At 41.7% G+C, this 19,474-nt stretch overlaps 1 protein-coding gene across 1 annotated transcript in view; it reads left to right on the forward strand.

The window, feature by feature from the left end:
- Positions 1 to 19,474, forward strand: part of LAMA2 (laminin subunit alpha 2) — a 646,095-nt gene that overhangs the window by 601,295 nt on the left and 25,326 nt on the right. The window contains exons 54-57 of the mRNA XM_018556291.1: positions 2,689 to 2,809; positions 14,930 to 15,106; positions 16,740 to 16,885; positions 18,169 to 18,345. Coding sequence (XP_018411793.1) covers positions 2,689 to 2,809; positions 14,930 to 15,106; positions 16,740 to 16,885; positions 18,169 to 18,345 — 621 coding nt within the window. The remainder of the gene's footprint in view (positions 1 to 2,688; positions 2,810 to 14,929; positions 15,107 to 16,739; positions 16,886 to 18,168; positions 18,346 to 19,474) is intronic.

Genomic DNA, 19,474 nt, shown 5'->3' on the forward strand with positions numbered 1-19,474 from the left:
ATTGATCCACCTAAGTAATCCAGCATCAATCACAAAGTTCAGCGTTGTGCACGGCAACGAGACAAAATAAAAAATAAATAGAAATAACTTAAAAAACAACACACTCCGACTCGTCAGCTCGTGACAAGCTCACACCACATAATGGCATTCTGACAGATGACAGCAAAATATAAACATAATGGGCGGGGCTAGCAGTGACAGCTAGCTCCGCCCAGCTGTTTACAGTTGTACGGCACCTGACAGGTGAGCCATGATTGGGAAAAGTCATCATTACTTTGCCCAATCATGGGTCTTCATGGCTCACCTGAGGTCAGGTGCAATGCTTTAGCCAATCATGGCACTGTGCGGTGCGAACACATGAACACGCCGAACACACAAACTAGCGATGTTTGAGTCGAACTCTTGTTCGACTCGAACATCGAGCCCAACACTAGTCACCACTCTCTGCAGGGAGAAGCCATGAGCTGTGCAATCAGTGGTTTGTGATCGCTCATCTTTTGATCTATAAAGCTGGCATGTGACAGCTGCAGTGTAACACACCCGTTCAAACTATTTGGAAGAGTATATTTTGCTCTCCCCATAGTTCTCCTTTAAGAAAACATGAGATGTAAACTATCTAGGCACAGAAACTGTTAGTGTGTTTTCAGCCTCTTAAAAATGGTATGCAAAAGATCCTGATTATTTTACATGTGGAAATAAATTACATTATCTGTTGCTAGCATTTTACATAGTTGATAAGGGTTGAAGGAAGACACGGGTCCATCAAGTTTATCCTCTGATTTTAAGTGTGAGTTCAATGTGTTTGATCCAGAGGAAGGCAAAAAACAACCTCTACAATCTTTCTAGAAAAATAAATCTCAATGTTAAAAAACAGAGAACTCTCAATTTATTTAACTAAGGAAGGCAAGTCAAAATAGTTTTAGATATGAATATGTTTCTATGCTGATACACACTATGTTCTGCTGCTTGTTTTATTAAATGAAAATTGAATTGTTCCTCTATGATAAGGGTTGAAAAACTTTGACTTTCTTTGATTTGATTAACATTGACAGGGCTGTTCACAAAAGGGTGAAGAGTTTGGAGAAGGCTGGAGAAGTGAACAATCTAGGACAACATAGCTGAACTGCAAAGTGAGATGAATTGGAGATGTTTTCCAAATCAGCTATTTTGGCCTAGATTGTTCACTTCTGCCTTCTCTAGACTCTTCATCCTTTTGTGAACAGCCCTGTGAATCTTTACTGCATGAAATCCTTTGGAGAAATAAACCTACAAGTTAAAGGCTACATTGTAAGAGATATTTGCTTACCATATACTTCACTACCAAAATGGCCATTAGTACTACAAGGAACAGTAAGAATCTCAGCTTTGATTGAAAGTTTATTAGTGTATTACAAACAAATTGTGGTGTAGAATACAAAAACAAATTAGACTGGTAGTGTTGTTTAGGCACCAGATCCCTAAACACAATATTACATTGAGTAACATATGTACACAGGACGCCATATGAATTTCATAAACTAAAAAATACCAAAAAAGATTTTGTATTACTAACACATCTTAAATTTCCATATAAAAAAAAACAAATAAATGAAGTTCATGTAATTATACATATTGATTTCCCAATGCATTACATTACATAATAACCACAAAACCCACTGCTCAGCTAACTATGATATCTTGCTAATTATACATAGAAATATTATTTCTGTTTATTTTTGGTTGATCCTTACAGTGGGATGAGGATAATTCTCATTGTGTTTCTCAGATCATAGATCTGCTTGATCAGGAGACATAGGAGGTGTATCTAAGATATTACATTAAAATAAAAAGTCCAAAGTACATTCTGTATATTTTTATCTCCAAACATTCTGTAGCAAACCCTGTATACCTGGTTTAGTTTAAACATTTTTATTACACGTGGAAACGTCAGTTGATCACCCCACCAGGAATTTTCATTCTCTGATGCATTTAGCCTAACAAGGGCCTAATCAAAGATCAACCTCTATCATTAAGCCCTTGTTGGACATAACACATCAGCAGGTGAGAGTCCCAGGTGAAGTGATCATCAGACATTCCTCATGGAATAAAGACGTTTGAACTCAACCTAGCGTGTTTCTATTGCTTCATATTGTTTGAATGACTTTAAGCTGGGAGGAGCTGTGCCCTAACATAGGCTTTCAAAGCTATATTGTTTTTTTTTTAATTGTACTATTCCCTTAATCTATATAAGTACAGGTATAACCAGTGGCGTCACAAGGGGTGTGCGGCTCGCACCCGGATGACACCATAGCAGGGGTGACACCAAAATGACTGACAGTCATTTTGGTGTCACCCCCTCTAAAAATTCGGGGGTCACCCCCTCTAAAAAGTCATGGACCGAGAGCCTGACCATGTCAGGAGCGAGGAGGGGACCCGGTGGTATACCTCATCCCGCCGGGTGATCGTCCCCTCCTCTCTCTGCCGGCATCCATCACCAAGATGAATAAGCAAGTTTTGAAGAAAAAGTATCAGCTGACAGTCAGGCAACTAACCATATGCTCACTTCATTCAAGACTAGGCAGTTTTGTCATGCACAGGAAATGAGTATTCCAATTTTTGAATAACAGAGGTGACAAATGCTCAAATACATAATGATTTTGGTACTGCTTGCTTTGTACAACATAATTATAATGTTTATTTTTTCTTTAGGTCAGAGGTCAGTTTAAATAAATATGCTGGATGCCTAAAAGACATTGAGATCTCCAGAACACCATACAATTTACTTAGCAGCTCTGAATACATAGGATTAACCAAAGGATGTGCTCTTGAGGTATGTTTGCAATTTTCTTTTAACTCGCGTCTTTTTCTTCCACCAGAGTGGGGCTGAATTAAATGTAAAGCAAATGAAAGATAGACATACTTATTACTGACCAGGGATATATTAGGCCAATCAATATATCCAGTTTGGTCTCTAGGTTCACAATGATTATAGTTAGAGTAAAACATTATTGTTTTACTTGATTTTCATTTGCCGCTAATACTTAGCGGGGTTATATTTAGACATCATGCTTCCGTAGGCACACTTAAATGATGTTAAGTGTATACATTTTAACTATAAGATATCAAACAAGGGAAAGGAGAGATATTTTCATGTTTCTTGTTTTAGTCACATATGTCCAGAGATGGACAGAAGAGGAAAAGAAAATGTAAAAAAAGACTACCCAATAACGTGGAAGGAAACTTAAAAACAATGTTTTGCTTGGAAGTCAGCAGAGCTTTATATCACTAAGTGAAAGAGAAATTCCCTGTTTAAAGTGAAAATGTCCTTGCAAAGTGAAGAGCCTATTTCTCCTTTAAAATTTACCCTCATTGAAAGTTGTTGCTAGTGCCGCATTTAATAAATAAGCCTTATTTGAGGATGTACCCCTTTTTTATTGATATTGTAGATAAGGTGACTTGCTAACCAAGAAATGTAGGACACATTTAGTTATTGGCATACATGGTTTGTTATTTTTCTTTCTTATTAACTTTGAGCCATTTTTACATGGATGCTTCCTTTGCATATTATTATTTTTTTTAAAAGCCTTTCTGTAATAAAAAAAAAAAATAGTATTCTGTTTTTAACATTCATGACCTGAAACTAAACATATAAATGTTTCTGAATGTTTTCTCTATAATATGTACAATTCTTTAACCCTGATAGGAAAAAAAAATACTGCCGAATGCAGTTACATTCTTTTAAGTCCATTATACAGCAGATCATTTGAAATCATGACCTATTAATTAAGTTTAATGATTGCCTTAAAAGATCCAGAGTCTGTTATATATCACTGTACAAATAAATATGACGTAAAAGTCTTGCTTTCAGGGAACAGTCATATTTAACACTGACAAATATATAGTTGGCACACTTAAAATGCATTGAAAGGTTCCTCTATTTATAGTGTTGATGTTGAGTTGTGACCTCATTCACAAATCTTATCTATATAAAACTTGCATACAGCAATAATAAAGTCTCTTTGAAAGCTTAACTGACTTTTAAACAAAACAGTGATAAATTAATGTTTTGGAGAATTCTGTTTGTACTCTGCAGTAGACCTTATAACATATTTCATCCTTTTTATCTAGATTTGATTGTCTGGGACAGTGCATGACTAGGTCATCTCCAAGTATAACATTTTTATTAATTTGCTGTACATCATGTATACATGTACTCCATCCAATGTTTATCACTTTGACTGATAAACTGCAAGGCCATTTTAGTATTCTTCTCTAATAAAACTTGAGATTAGGATATTGATAGCTTAGAAAAAGATATGTCGATGAAAAGAACATCCAACAGAATGGGGGTTATTCACTAAAGAGCCAAAGGATCCAGCCTAAGCTTCGGCTGATCCTTAGGTTCAATTTGGCCACCACTGCCCTTTGGTTCAGTCGAACTGAAGGGCTGCTGTATGGGCTATTCACAATAGCCCGTACAGCAGCCAAAGGCAGCCGAGCCTTACGCATATGCTTCGGCTTGGCTGAGCCGTAGTAATACCCAAGCGTAGAGAAAGGTCGGCTGAAGCCGACCGATCTCCATGCAAATGACAGCTGGGCATAGCATGTTCAGCTGACGAAAGGCAGCTGATGTACGGCTGATTTTAGACGATGTAAGACTGATTTTAGCCGATGTACGGCTGAAATCAGCCGTACAAGGCTGAAGTGAACAGCTGAACAGCGTTTAGCTCACTTAGCTTCAGCTCGGTTATTTACTTGGCTGCCTTCGGCTTTCCTGTCGAACGTTCATGGAGTGTTAGGATTCTCTGGTTCTTTATAGGCAAGCATGGAGAATCCTTGGTCTAGACATCAAACAAGCACAGGCCTATTTGAAATGGAAAGTGGATATCACTGTGCTCTTTCCTGGATACTGCAGTGTTTACTTAACACTGCCCCTGCAGTAAAATGCAGGCCATAGTGTGAAAGCTGCAGTGTCCTGCCATGTGTTCTCTGCATAATGCTGTAGAGAACACTCTGTGATAAGAGAAGAGGTCAGTCACATGACCGGGCTCTTCTCCTACAAGCACTTTATTTTCCCTCATTCATGAAAATGTGTTTAGCAAGGACAATTCTAAACACATGTTAAAATTAAAGCAACCTATCTACTATATTACCATTTACATTTCCTATGGATTCTAAATCTTGTTTTTTTGTACTAACTGATTGGTCCATCGCTAATAGTTATTTATTGTTTTAAAAAGCTTGATAAGCATAAATGATGAAACATGTAAAGATACCTTTTCCTTCTAGCTGATCATATTTTACAAAAAACATTGTCTAAGTTCAATAAAATATGGTTAACCTTGCTCAATTCCTATTCCTATTTTATAACCCCAACTTTTTATTACATGGAGACTCAATTTGCAGTCTTGCCAACTATTGTTTATCTCCCAATTTTTCTGCCAATGTCTCTTTTTTTTTTCCTTCAGACTAAATTAAATTCTGATAAGCTGCTTGAAATAAATGTAAATTCTAAACCTTTAAACCCCCTCAATGATAAATCATGTAATTAAATGTGTCTGTAATACCAAATAAGCTCTTAACATGTGTAAAGATATAAAGTAATGTACCTTTCTAATTTATTTTACCTTTCTTTAGTCTGTCATGACATTAAAGTGTCATTGAACATCAATGAAAATCTATTTTAAAAGATGGAAGGCAACCTTCTTTTTTTCCCTCTTAAATTGTCATTTTAGATGTAATTTTCAGTAACTGAATAAATATCTAATTTTACAACACAAGACTGGCCCTAATTAGTAAGTCCTTTGTTCATGTACAAAAAAAGTGTCATGTTAACTAAAATAGTCATACTTTAGAGCAGTGGTTCTCAACCTGTGTTCCTGAGGATCCACCTTTTTCCTTCGTCATTAGGTCATGACCCAAGTTGCAGTGCAATGGAACACATGGCATTGCAGTACTGCATGTTCCGATGCGGGCAATAAAACTGTGGGTGGGGGGTACGTTTGGGGTGCCATTCAAATGAATGGCAATGCAATGCACTTCTCACAACAGAACGCGTGGTAGGTGTGATTGCGTTCTACCGTGCGATTAATGCAATGTACTAGTGTGAATGGGCCCTCAAAAACATTGACAGACACACACAACCACAGACACATTCTCATGCACACACATACACATTCCCAAAAAAATGTCATTTGTGTTCTTTTTTTAAGATGCACCCAGTCTCCCTATCTTATGAGAACCTCAGCCTGGGGTTTGGTGTAGGCTACTGTGATGGAGCTCCATCCATATCTGCATTGCTTGTACAGCTCCCTTGCACACCCTTTAGAGGTGCCGGAAGCCAGAATGTTACATCAGTCCAGGCAACTCTACAAGACATACAAGGGAGCTATAAGCAATGCACTTATGGATGGAGCCCACCCCACCTCAAGCTGACACTCGGCACCGGGCAGCATATTTTGAATGACAGCTTGGTGTGAGAACTAACAGTGCTGTGCTAGATGGACTCTGAGGAGCCTCTCATCTAGAACAGTGGAAGGCACATGGGGACTCACTGAACACAGGGTCGCGACCCACTTTTGGGTCACGATTTACCAGTTGAGAACCAAGGCTTTAGAGTATTTCTGTACAATATTTATTTTATGGAACTTTATTTATTTGAATAAGCCTATGGTTTCCCACTAAAATTGGAGTTAACATAAACCAACAACTATTGTGACAGTTAATTAAAGTTGTTTCCCTCTCTAAACTTCCAAAAGAAAGAAAGAAAGATTTATAATCCTGTTACATTTTGTACACAACCTGTTTATTGCATTATAATATTACCTGTATGCTATTCAGCAGAGATCATTTCTAGTAGTTTATGGTTTGAGTTCCTGATTAAGACTATAAAACAGTTTTATTATGAGCAACAAATAATAAGGCAAATGCTGTCATGTGTCCTCAAACTCAATTTATCCTATGCTATACCGATTGAGGTAGACTTCACAATTTCACTACGGACCAGGTTGTATGCAATATTGGAGTTTAACTATATTGAAAAAGAATACAATATCAACTGATTTATGTAATGCTAGTAATGTGTCTTAAGCTGGAACTTCAGCTAAAACTTTTTTTATTTTTGGATAGCATGGTGAATGGTTAGCAACCCTGTCAACTTTTTTTCGTTTAAAAGTTTTTATTAAGTTTTCAGCGGCATATAGGATACAAGACACAGTGATCAGCAATGAGATGCATACATACATATCATAGAAACAAGGAAACGGCGATTTTTGTCTGATGGCGTAAACTTGTGGGTGAATGGGGGGGTTGGAGAAAGAAGGAAGGAAGGGGGGGAGTGGGGGGGGGGGGCACTGGGTTCGTCCTGAGTGGGCCTTTTTGACTCGGGAACCTAAAGGGCTGAGAGACTTGTTGAGGCCAAGGAGGGATGGGCATAATCTACCCATGGTTGCCAGATCCTAGTGATAGATTTGTTGGTGTCTGCGAGGATGCTAGTCAGCTTCTCGTTTAAGCAGAAAAAAATCCATACGCCGCGTGACTTCCCCAAAGGGTACAAATTGCTGCTTCCACGCCGAGGCAATAGTTTGTTTAGCCGCCAGCAGGACGTGTGTGGCTAGGCGATGTTGGCTTTTTGTGAGGAGCGGAGATTTAAGGTGCAGTAAGGCCAGCCAAGGGTCCTTGCGGAGCTGTATTGAGAACAGTCTTTCTAGCATACGGAATACTCTTGACCAAAACCTGGCAAGCATGGGGCAGGTCCACCACGTATGGAGGACATCACCTACTGATGAGCATCCCCTAAAGCAAGATGATGAGTGCGAGGGATGGAGATGGGCTAACCTGGACGGTACCAAGTACCATCGTGTGAGGGATTTGAAGGCCGTTTCCGCTGAGGAGATGTTGATTGAGCAGGTGGCCATTGAGGACCAAATTTGCTGCCATTTCTCTGGCGGTTGTGATGTTCCCAGGTCCCTCTCCCATTTCCCCACGTAGGGGTGTCTGTTAAAGAGTTGAGCTGGGAGTAGATCAGCTAGACCAGTTTAGGACTGAGTGGGTCGCGTTTACAGGTATGCTCAAATACTGTTAGGCCTGCCCGAGGTGGAGATTGTGTGAGTGCTGATTTGGCCCAATGTCGAATTTGAAGGTATCTGAAATGTTCAGCGAGCGGTGCTCCCTTCCTGTCCCTAAAATATTCCCAACGGCGGACCGACCAGCCTTCTAGCAGATCATAGAGGTATGTCAGTCCTTTGGAAGCCCACCATGCAAATGCCCGTGGGGATTCTAATCCCGGGGGGAACAAAGGGTTACCTAATATAGTGAGTAGCGGGAGGTGCGGGGACTGTAAGTTACTGGAATATCTAGTGGAGTCCCATAGGGAGAAGGTGTGGGTCAAAATGGGGCTCATAGAGGGAGGGCGTTGATTGGGGGGCAACCATGGCAGGGCGCGTAATGAATATGGGCTACATTGTGTTGCCTCCAGGTCCACCCAAAGTGGGTTGTGCGGGGACTGGAAAAAGCTGACTATTGAGGTGATGTGTGCCGCTAGGTAATATTTCCGAAAGTTGGGGAGGCCTAGGCCTCCATCACGTTTGTGGATATGTAGAGTGAACCTGGATACTCCGGGGCATCTCGTACTCCAAACAAAGGACACAACCTGGGCCTGGAACCGCTCAATTGCTTTGCGGGGGATGGGAATGGGCAGAGTGCGGAAAAGGTAGAGCAATTTTGGAAGGATGGTCATTTTGACCGCATTGATTTTGCCCATCCAGGAGAGGTTGTGCCGTGACCAGGAGGACAGGAGGTCCCTAAGAGTTTGAAAGAGTGGAGGGTAGTTAGCAGCGTACAAAGTATCATAGGTGTGGGAAATGTTTACTCCCAAATATTTTAAGTGGGAAGCGTGCCATATAAAGTGGAAGCTGTGACTAAGGGAATTAACTTGTTGTGGCGTCAGGGAGATGTTAAGTGCGCAGGATTTATCGGCATTGACAGTTAGATTGGAGACCTGTGCAAAAGATTGTAAAATTGAAAGCAGGTTGGGGAGGGAGACTATGGGTTGGGTTAGGGTGAGTAATATTCGGTGTGTCCTTTGACAACACCATGGATATTGGGGTTAATTCTGATTAGGTGAAATAAAGGTTCAATGGCCAGGACGAAAAGGAGGGGTGAGAGGGGGCATCCCTGGCGTGTACCGCCCAAGATGGGAAAAGTGGGTGGTAGGTAGCTAAGATAGCGAATTGAAGCTGTTGGGGCGCTGTATAAGGCTTTGATCCAAAGAAGGAAGTCGTTTGGGAATCCCCATTTACGGAGGACGTAAAAAAGATAGTCCCAGGATATGGAGTCGAATGCTTTTGCTGGAGGTCTAATGAAAGAAGCATACCGGGAGTGTCAGTACAGTGCATGTGGTGGATGAGGTGGATGATTTTCCAGGTATTGTCTGAGGCCTGCCTATTGGGAACAAACCCCACTTGGTCTCGGTGTATCAATTCCGGCAGGATTGTGTTCATGCGGGTGGCCAGTATCTTAGCTAGTAATTTGACGTCGATGTTCAGTAATGAAATGGGTCTGTAGTTGTGCGGGTTGAGGGCGTCTTTCTCAGGTTTTGGGATCATAACTATATGGGCCAGTAGGGAGGATGGGTGGAGGGTGTTATTGGTCTTTAGAGAATTAAACATGGCTCTCAAGTGGGGGGCTAAAGTGTCTGAATATTTTTTGTAGTATGTAGCCGAAAATCAGTCCGGGCCGGGTGTCTTGGAGGTTTTGAGGGACTTGATGGCCATAATTACCTCCTCGGGGGAAATGTCTTGGGCCATAAGGGTGCTCATGCTCTCCGTAAGCGAGGGCAAGTCCGCCCCAGCAAATAGCGCTTCGGCCTGATGGGCTTGAAAGGTTGAGGGCTTGCCGTATAGTTTAGATAGTAGAGCGGTAAAGCGGTTGAGGATGGTGGAAGGGTTTGCCGTAGTGTTACCATTGGGGAGGCGGAGCCTGGCCTTCGGTTTAGATTTTAGCATGTTGGCCATTAAGGGGCCAGGTTTGTTGGCGCACGCATAAAACGTGCATCTAGTGCAACGGAGCTGTTTTTCCGCTGAGTCATTTAAGAGGAGATTCACTTCCAATCGGACCGAGTCGATCTTTTTCCACAGGGGGATTGAGGGGGCCATGTTCCAGTCAGACTCAAGCCTCCCCAACGTCAAGGAGAGGTTAGACACCCGTTTGTTCCGTTCCCTCTTTTGCCGGGAGGCCAGACTGATGAGCTCACCTCGTAGAGTTACTTTGTGGGCTTCCCAGGTAGAAATCGGGGAAGTAACGGATAGTGCATTTTCTGCAAAAAAGCGGGAAAGGCACAATTGAATATGTTGAGCCGAGTCGGCAAAAGAGAGGAGGGAATCATTCAGTCTCCAGTTAACTTGAGGGGAGGCAGGAAATAGGGATTTACAGATGAGAGATACCGGGGAGTGATCCGACCAGGAGGCAGAGAGAATACGGGCATCAAGGACGGATGGGAGAAAACTTGGTTGTACGAAAATATGGTCTATGCGGGAGGAGCTGGCGTGGGGGTGTGAGTAAAATGTGTAATCCCTAGTGGTTGGGTGGCGGTCCCTCCAGACATCTATGAGGTTACAGTCTTGCAAGAGAGTGTGGAAGAGGGGAGACAGAGCAGAAGTGGGCCGTGGGGGGGCATTGGGTGTGTGTGGGCCCGACTTATCAAGTTTAGGGTCCAAGACTAGGTTGGAGTCTCCGGCCCACTATTAGGGTGCCCTTCCTATGTTTATCAGCAACTGCTAGTAGGTGGGAGAAAAATCGAGTCTGGTGGGTATTGGGCGCATAGTACTTGAGCAATGTTACCTCCACATCAAAGATTGTGCCCCGTAGCAGTAAATACCTTCCTGTGGGGTCCGCTATTTCATGTGAGCATACAAACGGGGTGTTTCTGTGGAAGGCAATGAGGACTCCTCTTTTTTTTCACTAAATAGGGCTTGGAAGACCTGTGGGTAATTTTTATGAAAGTAAGTCGGGCGTGAGGATGTGGAGAATTTCGTTTCCTGTAAGCACAGAATGTTGGTCTGGTGCGATGAAAAGTAATTGAAAGCAAGTCTGCGTTTACGAGGAGAGTTGAGTCCCTGCACATTGTGTGAAATAATTTTAAGGGGTCTAGCAGTCAGTGTTACGGTTGTGCGGGGAGATGGAGCGTATTGACAGTGCCTAGTAGGTGGTTTGGGTGACAGGGGATTTCCCAGATCGAGCCCAGTGCCGGGGGGATGGGAGAGGAGAGAGAAGGAGGGAGGGGGAGAAAGTACAGGTAGAAAGCAAAGGATAGTATTTGTCCACGTCAGCACCAAAGCTGAGCCATGGGGAGAAATGCACAGTTGCATTTCAGTAGGGATGGGGTACACACGGTCCAGTTCGAGGCGTTCCAGCGGGTAGCCCGTGAGTAGTTCCTGAAACATGGCCGTGACGGTGGATGTCAAATCGTCCACGTGTTCGGGTACCCCTCTAACGCGAAGGTTACCTCTGCGGTTTCTGTTTTCCAGGTCCTCAAGTTTAAGCAGGGCGGTGGAAAGGTCAGATTTTACATTGTGTAGGTCTTCTTCATGAGAGTCAATTACTGTGACAATGTCATCCACCTTGTATTCAATGTCGTGGATTCTGGTGCCCAGCTCCCTAATGCCTTTGGATAATTGTGTGGCCAGCTTGTCAGTTGCAGTTTTCAGCTCCCTCTGCAGGAGTACCTTAAATTTGTCCAGGAGGGCTGCATCTCTGACCTCGGTCCCCTGTTGCGATTCTGAAGGCTGAGGAGAGAATCCATCATTGGAGGAGTCGTTTGCTGACTCCAGCAGCTCAGGCGAGTGGCCGGCCGGGGAGGCCGGAGCGGCCGCCATTTTGGATTCAGGCCGCGATTTTGAGGAGCCCGGCGTCTTCTGCTCGGACCAGGCCGGCGGTTGATTTTTGCCCATGGCGGTGCCGGAGGGAGGGAGGTGGTAAGGTGGGGTGCAGGTAGGAGAGGAGATGATCGGGTTTATAGTCGATCACACGCCCGGGTGGTGTGGAGCCGTTTTAGCAGACGTCCATGCTAGTCGGCTGCTCACTAGCGCCCCCAACGCTGTCAACTTTTTATTACTGTCTAAGTTTCTGCTGCAGGAGATGTACCCTTTCTATTTGTCCTGATACCCATTGACACCAATTGACACCAAGACTGAAAGGAAGTAAAAATCCAAAAGTTTGAGGTGCCACTGGTATAAATAGAGGGGTAATCTATGTAGATACTTGTTGTGGTGACAAACTATCCAAGAGAGGATTTCTCTCACTTTGGAGAAATGTCCTCTTGTTCTCTGTTGTGCCCACAGGAAGTGAAGCGAAATTGCCTAAATAAAAAATTAACCCTTTACATTTTATCCAAAAGACAAAATGACTTTATATATACTTTAAAGTGAACTTCAGTCAAAAATAGCCTCCATTGGGTCTTGTAATTGCTGCCTGCGTCTAGACTGGAGAGATTTGCCCTTACTTTCTGTCTCAGAGACTACTATAAGTGAGACAGGATTTAAGAGGGAATTTCCCACTAGGCACACAGATAATAATAAAATCTCAATAGAACTTCTAATTCTCCTCTTACTTGGTTGGCACCATCAATGTGACATGAAGGGAGGGGAAATCCTCACAAAAGGAGACCAAGATACAGATGAAAACCTGACAAAGGTTATTTTACACTTCATTCCAAAAAGGTGTTGGCTTTTGTTTCACTTATTATTTATGTCATCAAGTAGTCAAGCTCAACTTATTGTCAGTATATAGAACCCAGTAACTGCAGATTGTACTTATGTTTATTTGATTTGTAAAGAACATACACATTAAAAAGTATAACTGTATGCAGAATTGTTTATTGACCATATTTAGCCAGACTTTTAAGAGCCTGTTCATATCAGCAGTGCACACTACCACACAGCAGTGTGCATACCACCTGAACATGGTGGGTGACACATCTGGTGTGAACAAGCCTTAGGGTTTTCATGTTCCACTTTAAGGAGAAAATACTTTTCAGATTTTGCATATATTTGTGGCTAAGCTATGTACATGAAACACAAGAGAACATGCCTTGTTAAGGAAGATCTGTTTTGGTTATTCATTGCACCTTATTTGATTCTGTTTCTAGGGTATAAAATAGAGAATCAGTTATCTAAAACTTAAACAGGATATTCACAGCAAGTATGGCCTTATAGGCGTTGAATATAAATATAATACCATTTAGTGAACCACAAGAAACAAAGAAAGTTGTTTTCTTGCTAATTGAATCCAAAACCACCTCTCTGACTATATTTTGGGAGTACTGTAAAGAAGATATTCTCTCTTTGGCTCAGGACAAAAGAGGCCACTTACACAATTTGCGATATAGTTATTTCTTCTAGAGATCAGCTCATCCAAATAAAATACCTCAACTACACTACAGTAAACCTTCATGAAATGGGGGAATCTAATGCTTAGTAGTGCACCTTTGGGTCTGAGCTTATGGAATTTATCTCTGTCATTTTTTCTGTTCCTAGTACACTATATTGCTAAAAGTATTGGGACACCCCTCCAAATCATTGGATTCAGGTGTTCCAATCACCTCCATGGCCACAAGTGTATAAAATCAAGCACCTAGGCATGCAGATCGCTTCTACAAACATTTATGAAATAATGGTCTCAGGAGCTCAGTGAATTCAAGCGTGGTACCTCGATAGGTTGCCACCGCTGCAATAAGTCCATCCATGAAATTTCCTTGCTACTAAATATTCCACGGTCAACTGTTAGTGGTATTATAACAAAGTGGAAGCAACTGGGAACAACAGCAACTCAGCCACAAAGTGGTAGGCCACATAAAATGGCAGAGTGCGGTCAGCGCATGCTGAAGCGCACAGTGCGCAGAAGTCGCAAACTGTCTGCAGAGGCAATAGCTACAGACCTCCAAACTTCGTGTGCCCTTCAGATTGGCACAACAGTGCGTAGAGAGCTTCATGGAATGGGTTTCCATGGCCGAACAGCTGCATCCAAGCCTTACATCACCAAGTGCATTGCAAAGCGTCGGATGCAGTGGTGTAAAGTACGCCGCCACTGTACTCTAGAGAAGTGGAGCCGTGTTCTCTGGAGTGACGAATCATGCTTCTCTGTCTGGCAATCCGATGGACGTGTCTGGGTTTGGCGGTTGCCAGGAGAACAGTACTTTCCGGACTGCATTGTGGCAAGTGTAAAGTTTGGTGGAGGGGGGATTATGGTGTGGGGTTGTTTTTCAGGGGTTGGGCTGAGCCCAATAGTTCCAGTGAAGGGAACTCTTAAGGCATCAGCATACCAAGACATTTTGTACAATTTTATGCTCCCATCTTTGTGGGCACAGTTTGGGGATGGCCCCTTCCTGTTCCAACATGACTGCACGCCAGTGCACAAAGCAAGGTTCAAAAAAACATGGATGAGCGAGTTTGGGGTGAAGGAACTTGACTGGCCTGCACAGAGTCCTGACCTCAACCCGATAGAACACCTCACCTTTGGGATGAATTAGAGCGGAGACTGCGAGCCAGGCCTTCTCATCCAACATCAGTACCTGACCTCACAAATGCGCTTCTGGAGAATGGTCAAACTTTCCCATAGGCACACTCCTAAACCTTGAGGACAGCCTTCCCAGAAGAGTTGAAGATGTTCTAGTGGCAAAGGGTGGGCCAACTCAATATTGAACCCTACGGACTAAGACTGGGATGCCATTAAAGTTCATGTGCGTGTAAAGGCAGACGTCCCAATACTTAAGGCAATATAGTGTATATGCAGCCTAATCATTTGTATACTGGGAGCCATTAATTACATAGATACATGAATAATTTCTTTACTGTTACAGGTTGACTTATCAAGGGAAGGGTAATCTGCAGAATTTTTTTGAGATTTTAGTAATCTGAAATTACACCCCATAGACACCTTGCCTTTTATTTTTCAGAGAGTATATGTAGTAAGTTTTGCAAAGCCCGGATATATTGAAGTACCACCAGTATCACTGGACCCTGGGACAGAGATTACACTGTCATTTAGCACTAAAAATGAATCTGGAATGATTTTAATTGGGAATGGTGGCAATCTTGTTTCTCCAAGAAGGAGACGAAGGCAAAGTGGACAGGTAATATATTCAATGCTGTATTCAATTCATTCAATTTTAATTCTTTTCACACAACTTTGTTATTTACACACATCTGCATAGCTGGTGTCAGTTGACACACTTCTTTCATGGCTCATCCATACAATTTTCTCTATTACATTACCATTACTTTCATTCTACTTACTGAGCAATGTATCAGGCTGAACTCCTCTTCACTGTTGGCAGGGAGGTGATCCAGCAAGCAGTAAAGCTGAACTCTGAAATAGCAGTATGACTTTTCTGGCAGTGCAGTGTGTCAAATTGTGTGAATCACAGACTAACTGTGTAGAATTGAAAACCTTTATAAAGAGTAAACATATAGTATATGTATTGTGCATTTAGCTGTTTGCCTGAAGTTCCGTATTAAACTTTGTGGCTTTTTGCAAGATTAAGTCCTAACAGCCAAAAGAAAACTCTAGAAAATATCAGTAGACTATCTCAGCCTTTCTCAACCAGGTTGCTGTGGCACACTTTGGTGCCTACTGGCTTTTTCAGGGGTGGCTTGAAATTTTCCCACAGCCTCATGTTTTCCAGCACCATGAAAAAGAATTACGCTAATCCAGGCAGGATGGGATTATTTCAGGAAAGGACAAAAGTTTGCCTGCATTGAGGCCTGCTCCGCCTTGTGCCCTCTGTCATGCTGCCACAGCTGTGGCTCCTCATGTAATCGTAGAACTCTGATGTAAAATGTAAAGGGGGACAGAGGACTCTGATATAAACAGGGCACCTGATCTGAAAGGGAGGACTTCTGATGTGAAGCATGGCTTGTGATGTGAAGGCTAACTTTGATGTGAATGGAGGTAGCTCCTAATGTAAAGGGGGCTCTTGATGTAATGGGGGACTCTTGTGTAAATGGGGGATTCTGTTTTGAAAGGGGGGATTCTGTTTTGAAAGAGAGCTACTGATTTGGAGGGAGACCCTGATGTGGAGGGAACCCCCAGTGGCGTATCTAGGGTATGACAGGCAGGGCACAAGCCATGGACACCACTTGAGGGGGAGACACTGCACCATTTAGGGACAGTGTTGGTGCTTGCCACTTTAGGTAAGCTGTGCCCCATTCAGACCTCCCATTCACACAGTCCCATTCACACCACAATGCAGATGTTATGGGTAGGGTGGTGCGATGAAATGCCAATATGCTGGATTTTATCTCAACACGTTGGATACCACAGCAGTTCACTGCACGGCAGTGCATCGCACTGAGCTTCCATGCGGGGACCTGAAGGGAATGTACACATCCATTATTCCAGACCCTTATCTGAGATAAGGCCACACATCTTTCTTTACCTTTATGTTTTTTAGATTTTAGACTGGGGTGACTTGATATTGCGGTGACTGAAAAAAAGGTTTGTTCTGACTGGATATTCATATGAGTTTCATTAAATTTGGACATTCGGATGCATCCAAATTTCCCAATTCTAATGTGCCTGAATGCGAACTAATCCGAAAGCTCGTTTGACAAAAATTCGGATCTGTGCAAATTTTGTTCAAAACTAAGCTAATTTAGGACATGTGACTGTTCTCTGGCCAATCAAATTGAGGTTTTTTTGGCTGTTGAGGGTTACATCTTGTGCCAGTGTACCCATCATATCTGCATTCATTCTTTATACTTCAGGTATTTTATGCAGTTCTCTTAAGAAAAGGAAGGTTGGAGGTTTCTATCCCTGGACCTAAAGAAATACATAGAATAACGATTAGACCTGAGAAGGGAGAATTTCACGATGGCAAAGAGCACTCAATCCGTATTGAAAGATCAAGAAAGTAAGTGATAGTAGCCTTGAACTTTTCTTGGCAGGATTAAAGCCATTAATGTATGCTTGATTTTACTTTGCCATAGTTATATCTATATCTGTTCACCTCAAGAATGTATTATTTTTGATGGAAAAAAAGTCAATGTATCTAGTTAACAAGCAAAAGTTTTAGCTCTCTTTGGTTAATTTAACACTGTTTCATAGACTAGATCATAAGATCATAGCAAAATTGAACATCTTTCTAGTAGAGCATGCAAATCATGCACATTAAAAAGGTGATGGGGTGGGGGACATAAAATAAATCTGTCAGCAGGCAGCTGCTGAAATCTTAAAAGGAAATGTGAAATAATTTGCTAGTGTTGGTGGCCACCTTCAGGGTGCTATGTGAGGTTGCTCCCTCGATTTAATATATTCAACAATTTATACACATAGCTGAAAGCAATCTGCTTATGCAGGTGTATTAGCTATTTTCCATGTACTTGATTTTGTTTTTAACAATCACACTCACCTTACTTTAGAATGATTGTAATAAATAGCATTGTTAAGTAGACAAAATTGCAGCAATTTTACTCCCACAGCCTGATAAACTTGCTAGAATAACTTCTTTCTCATGCATTTTAAATGAGTATGTGGCTATAATATCTTAAATCTTAGAAAAACACTGTTTCTAACGCTGGTATTTAGCCAGAGTTTAGGATGAAAGAAAATCCTGTTCTTGTTTATTCAAACTATAAAGTTAATAGAACAGAGAACAATGCAATTACTTATTTTACATGAACAAGGTTGCTTGTATTGCCCTCTACAGGTACCTGTAAATTTATCACATTTTACATCCAATATACATCTAGCTTCGCTTCCCGCTGTGTGAATATTCAGAAGCGTGTTGATTTGTCATTCAGTGACAAAGGAGGCCGCTTACTTCTGGATGTAATAATCCAAACAGATGTATCTCCCATGCTGTTTTAAAGCCAACTGTGTCTAATCTTGTAACTTAGCAATGCCGAGTAAAGATTCTACTATACCAAAGCTATTTTCATTTCCTGAATGGCACATGGAAAACAGATGGAATCGACATTAAAGGCATTCCTAAAGCAGAGATCAGATAATTAGCTGAAAATGTTATTGCTGTTTGCTGTGCAACGGGTTGTTTTTCTAATTTGGTTAATATAAAGGCTACTAGCAGTTATGTTTCCCAGTGCAAACACTTTCGGAGTAAAAACTATGATACTATATTGTTGTACAGTATATGAGTCAAACAGTAATTCCAATTACTTCTGTATTTTATCTTTTTAGCATCTTTACCGTGCAGGTTGATGAGGACAGAAGCCAGACACTAAGGCTGCCAGCAGGTCATTTAATAAGCGTGAAGAAGCTCTTTGTTGGTGGGATACCATCTGATGCTCAGCTTGCAATATTCAAGGGTGTTCCACCATTTGAGGGATGCATATGGAACCTGCTCATCAATGCAGTGTAAGAAAATCCACCCTTTTGTTTATCATTATATGCAATGTAAATTAGAACTATAACCTAGCAATCAAAATAAAAATAGCCCTTAACAATCTAACCCTAATACTGAACACCTAACCTCTCTTAAAAATGGACTCCTAAACCATAATCTAACACTAAAATGAACCTCTTACAACAAACATAACTAAAATTTAACTATACCCCTCCACCTAATCTTAACTCTTAAATTAATCCTCATATAGACTCTGTCGTCAGACCATTCATTTCAAGAAAAATCTTTGCATAAGATTTTATATGCATATCAAGTATTTTACGCATGTTATTTACCTGTAATAGTCTCCTTTCTGTAGACCTCCAAAGTTCCAAGACTGATGCTGGATGACACCATCTTGGATGTAGCAACAGCCTCAGTCACCTCAGAGCGGTCACTCAGGTGGCACTCAATAGTATTCCTTTTTGCTCCTCCCCTGGCACATGCATAAAATCTTAAGTAGGGAGGTGATGAGAGGGGCAGAGGAGGACTCTCTGTGCCAGCCCAGAGAGTACACAAATACTCCCAGAGGAGGAGAGGGATATGATGTGGAAGGAGAGGGCTGTGTTAGGGAACTGACTCCCCTAGAATAGTAAAGGTACATTGCATATGAATAAAACATAATTTATGGAAAGGAAAAACATTGCAAGTAAGCATTTAAAATACTTTATATGCTTTTATCTACATTTTGGTGGTGGGTCTATTTAACCCATTAGCTGCCATCGACATATGGCATACAGTGGAACACAAACGCTTGCAGCTGGCCACGTCAATATACCATACGTCGGTGGCTTTTACCGTTCTTGTGTGAGATCATGATCACTTTAGCGACCATGAATCTACACCAGGATAGTTCCCCTGACAGGCCTCTGTAAAATAATAGCTGTCATCAGTGGCTTTTTAGCTTTTTTTATGACAGCTAAAAGAAAAAAAATCCAGACTCAGCATCCTCAATTTCTTATCGTATTTCAAAAAGAAAATATCAGGCATCTGTTTAGACCCCAAATATTTCCCTAAAGCCCCACCCAACAGTAAAATAATAATAATAATAAAAACTAAATAATACAAAACCACAAATATAAACACACAAAGCCCCCCCCC

Source organism: Nanorana parkeri, unplaced genomic scaffold, assembly GCF_000935625.1.
Source record: "Nanorana parkeri isolate BGI_ZX_2015 unplaced genomic scaffold, ASM93562v1 scaffold232, whole genome shotgun sequence".
NCBI classification, from domain to species: domain Eukaryota; kingdom Metazoa; phylum Chordata; class Amphibia; order Anura; family Dicroglossidae; genus Nanorana; species Nanorana parkeri.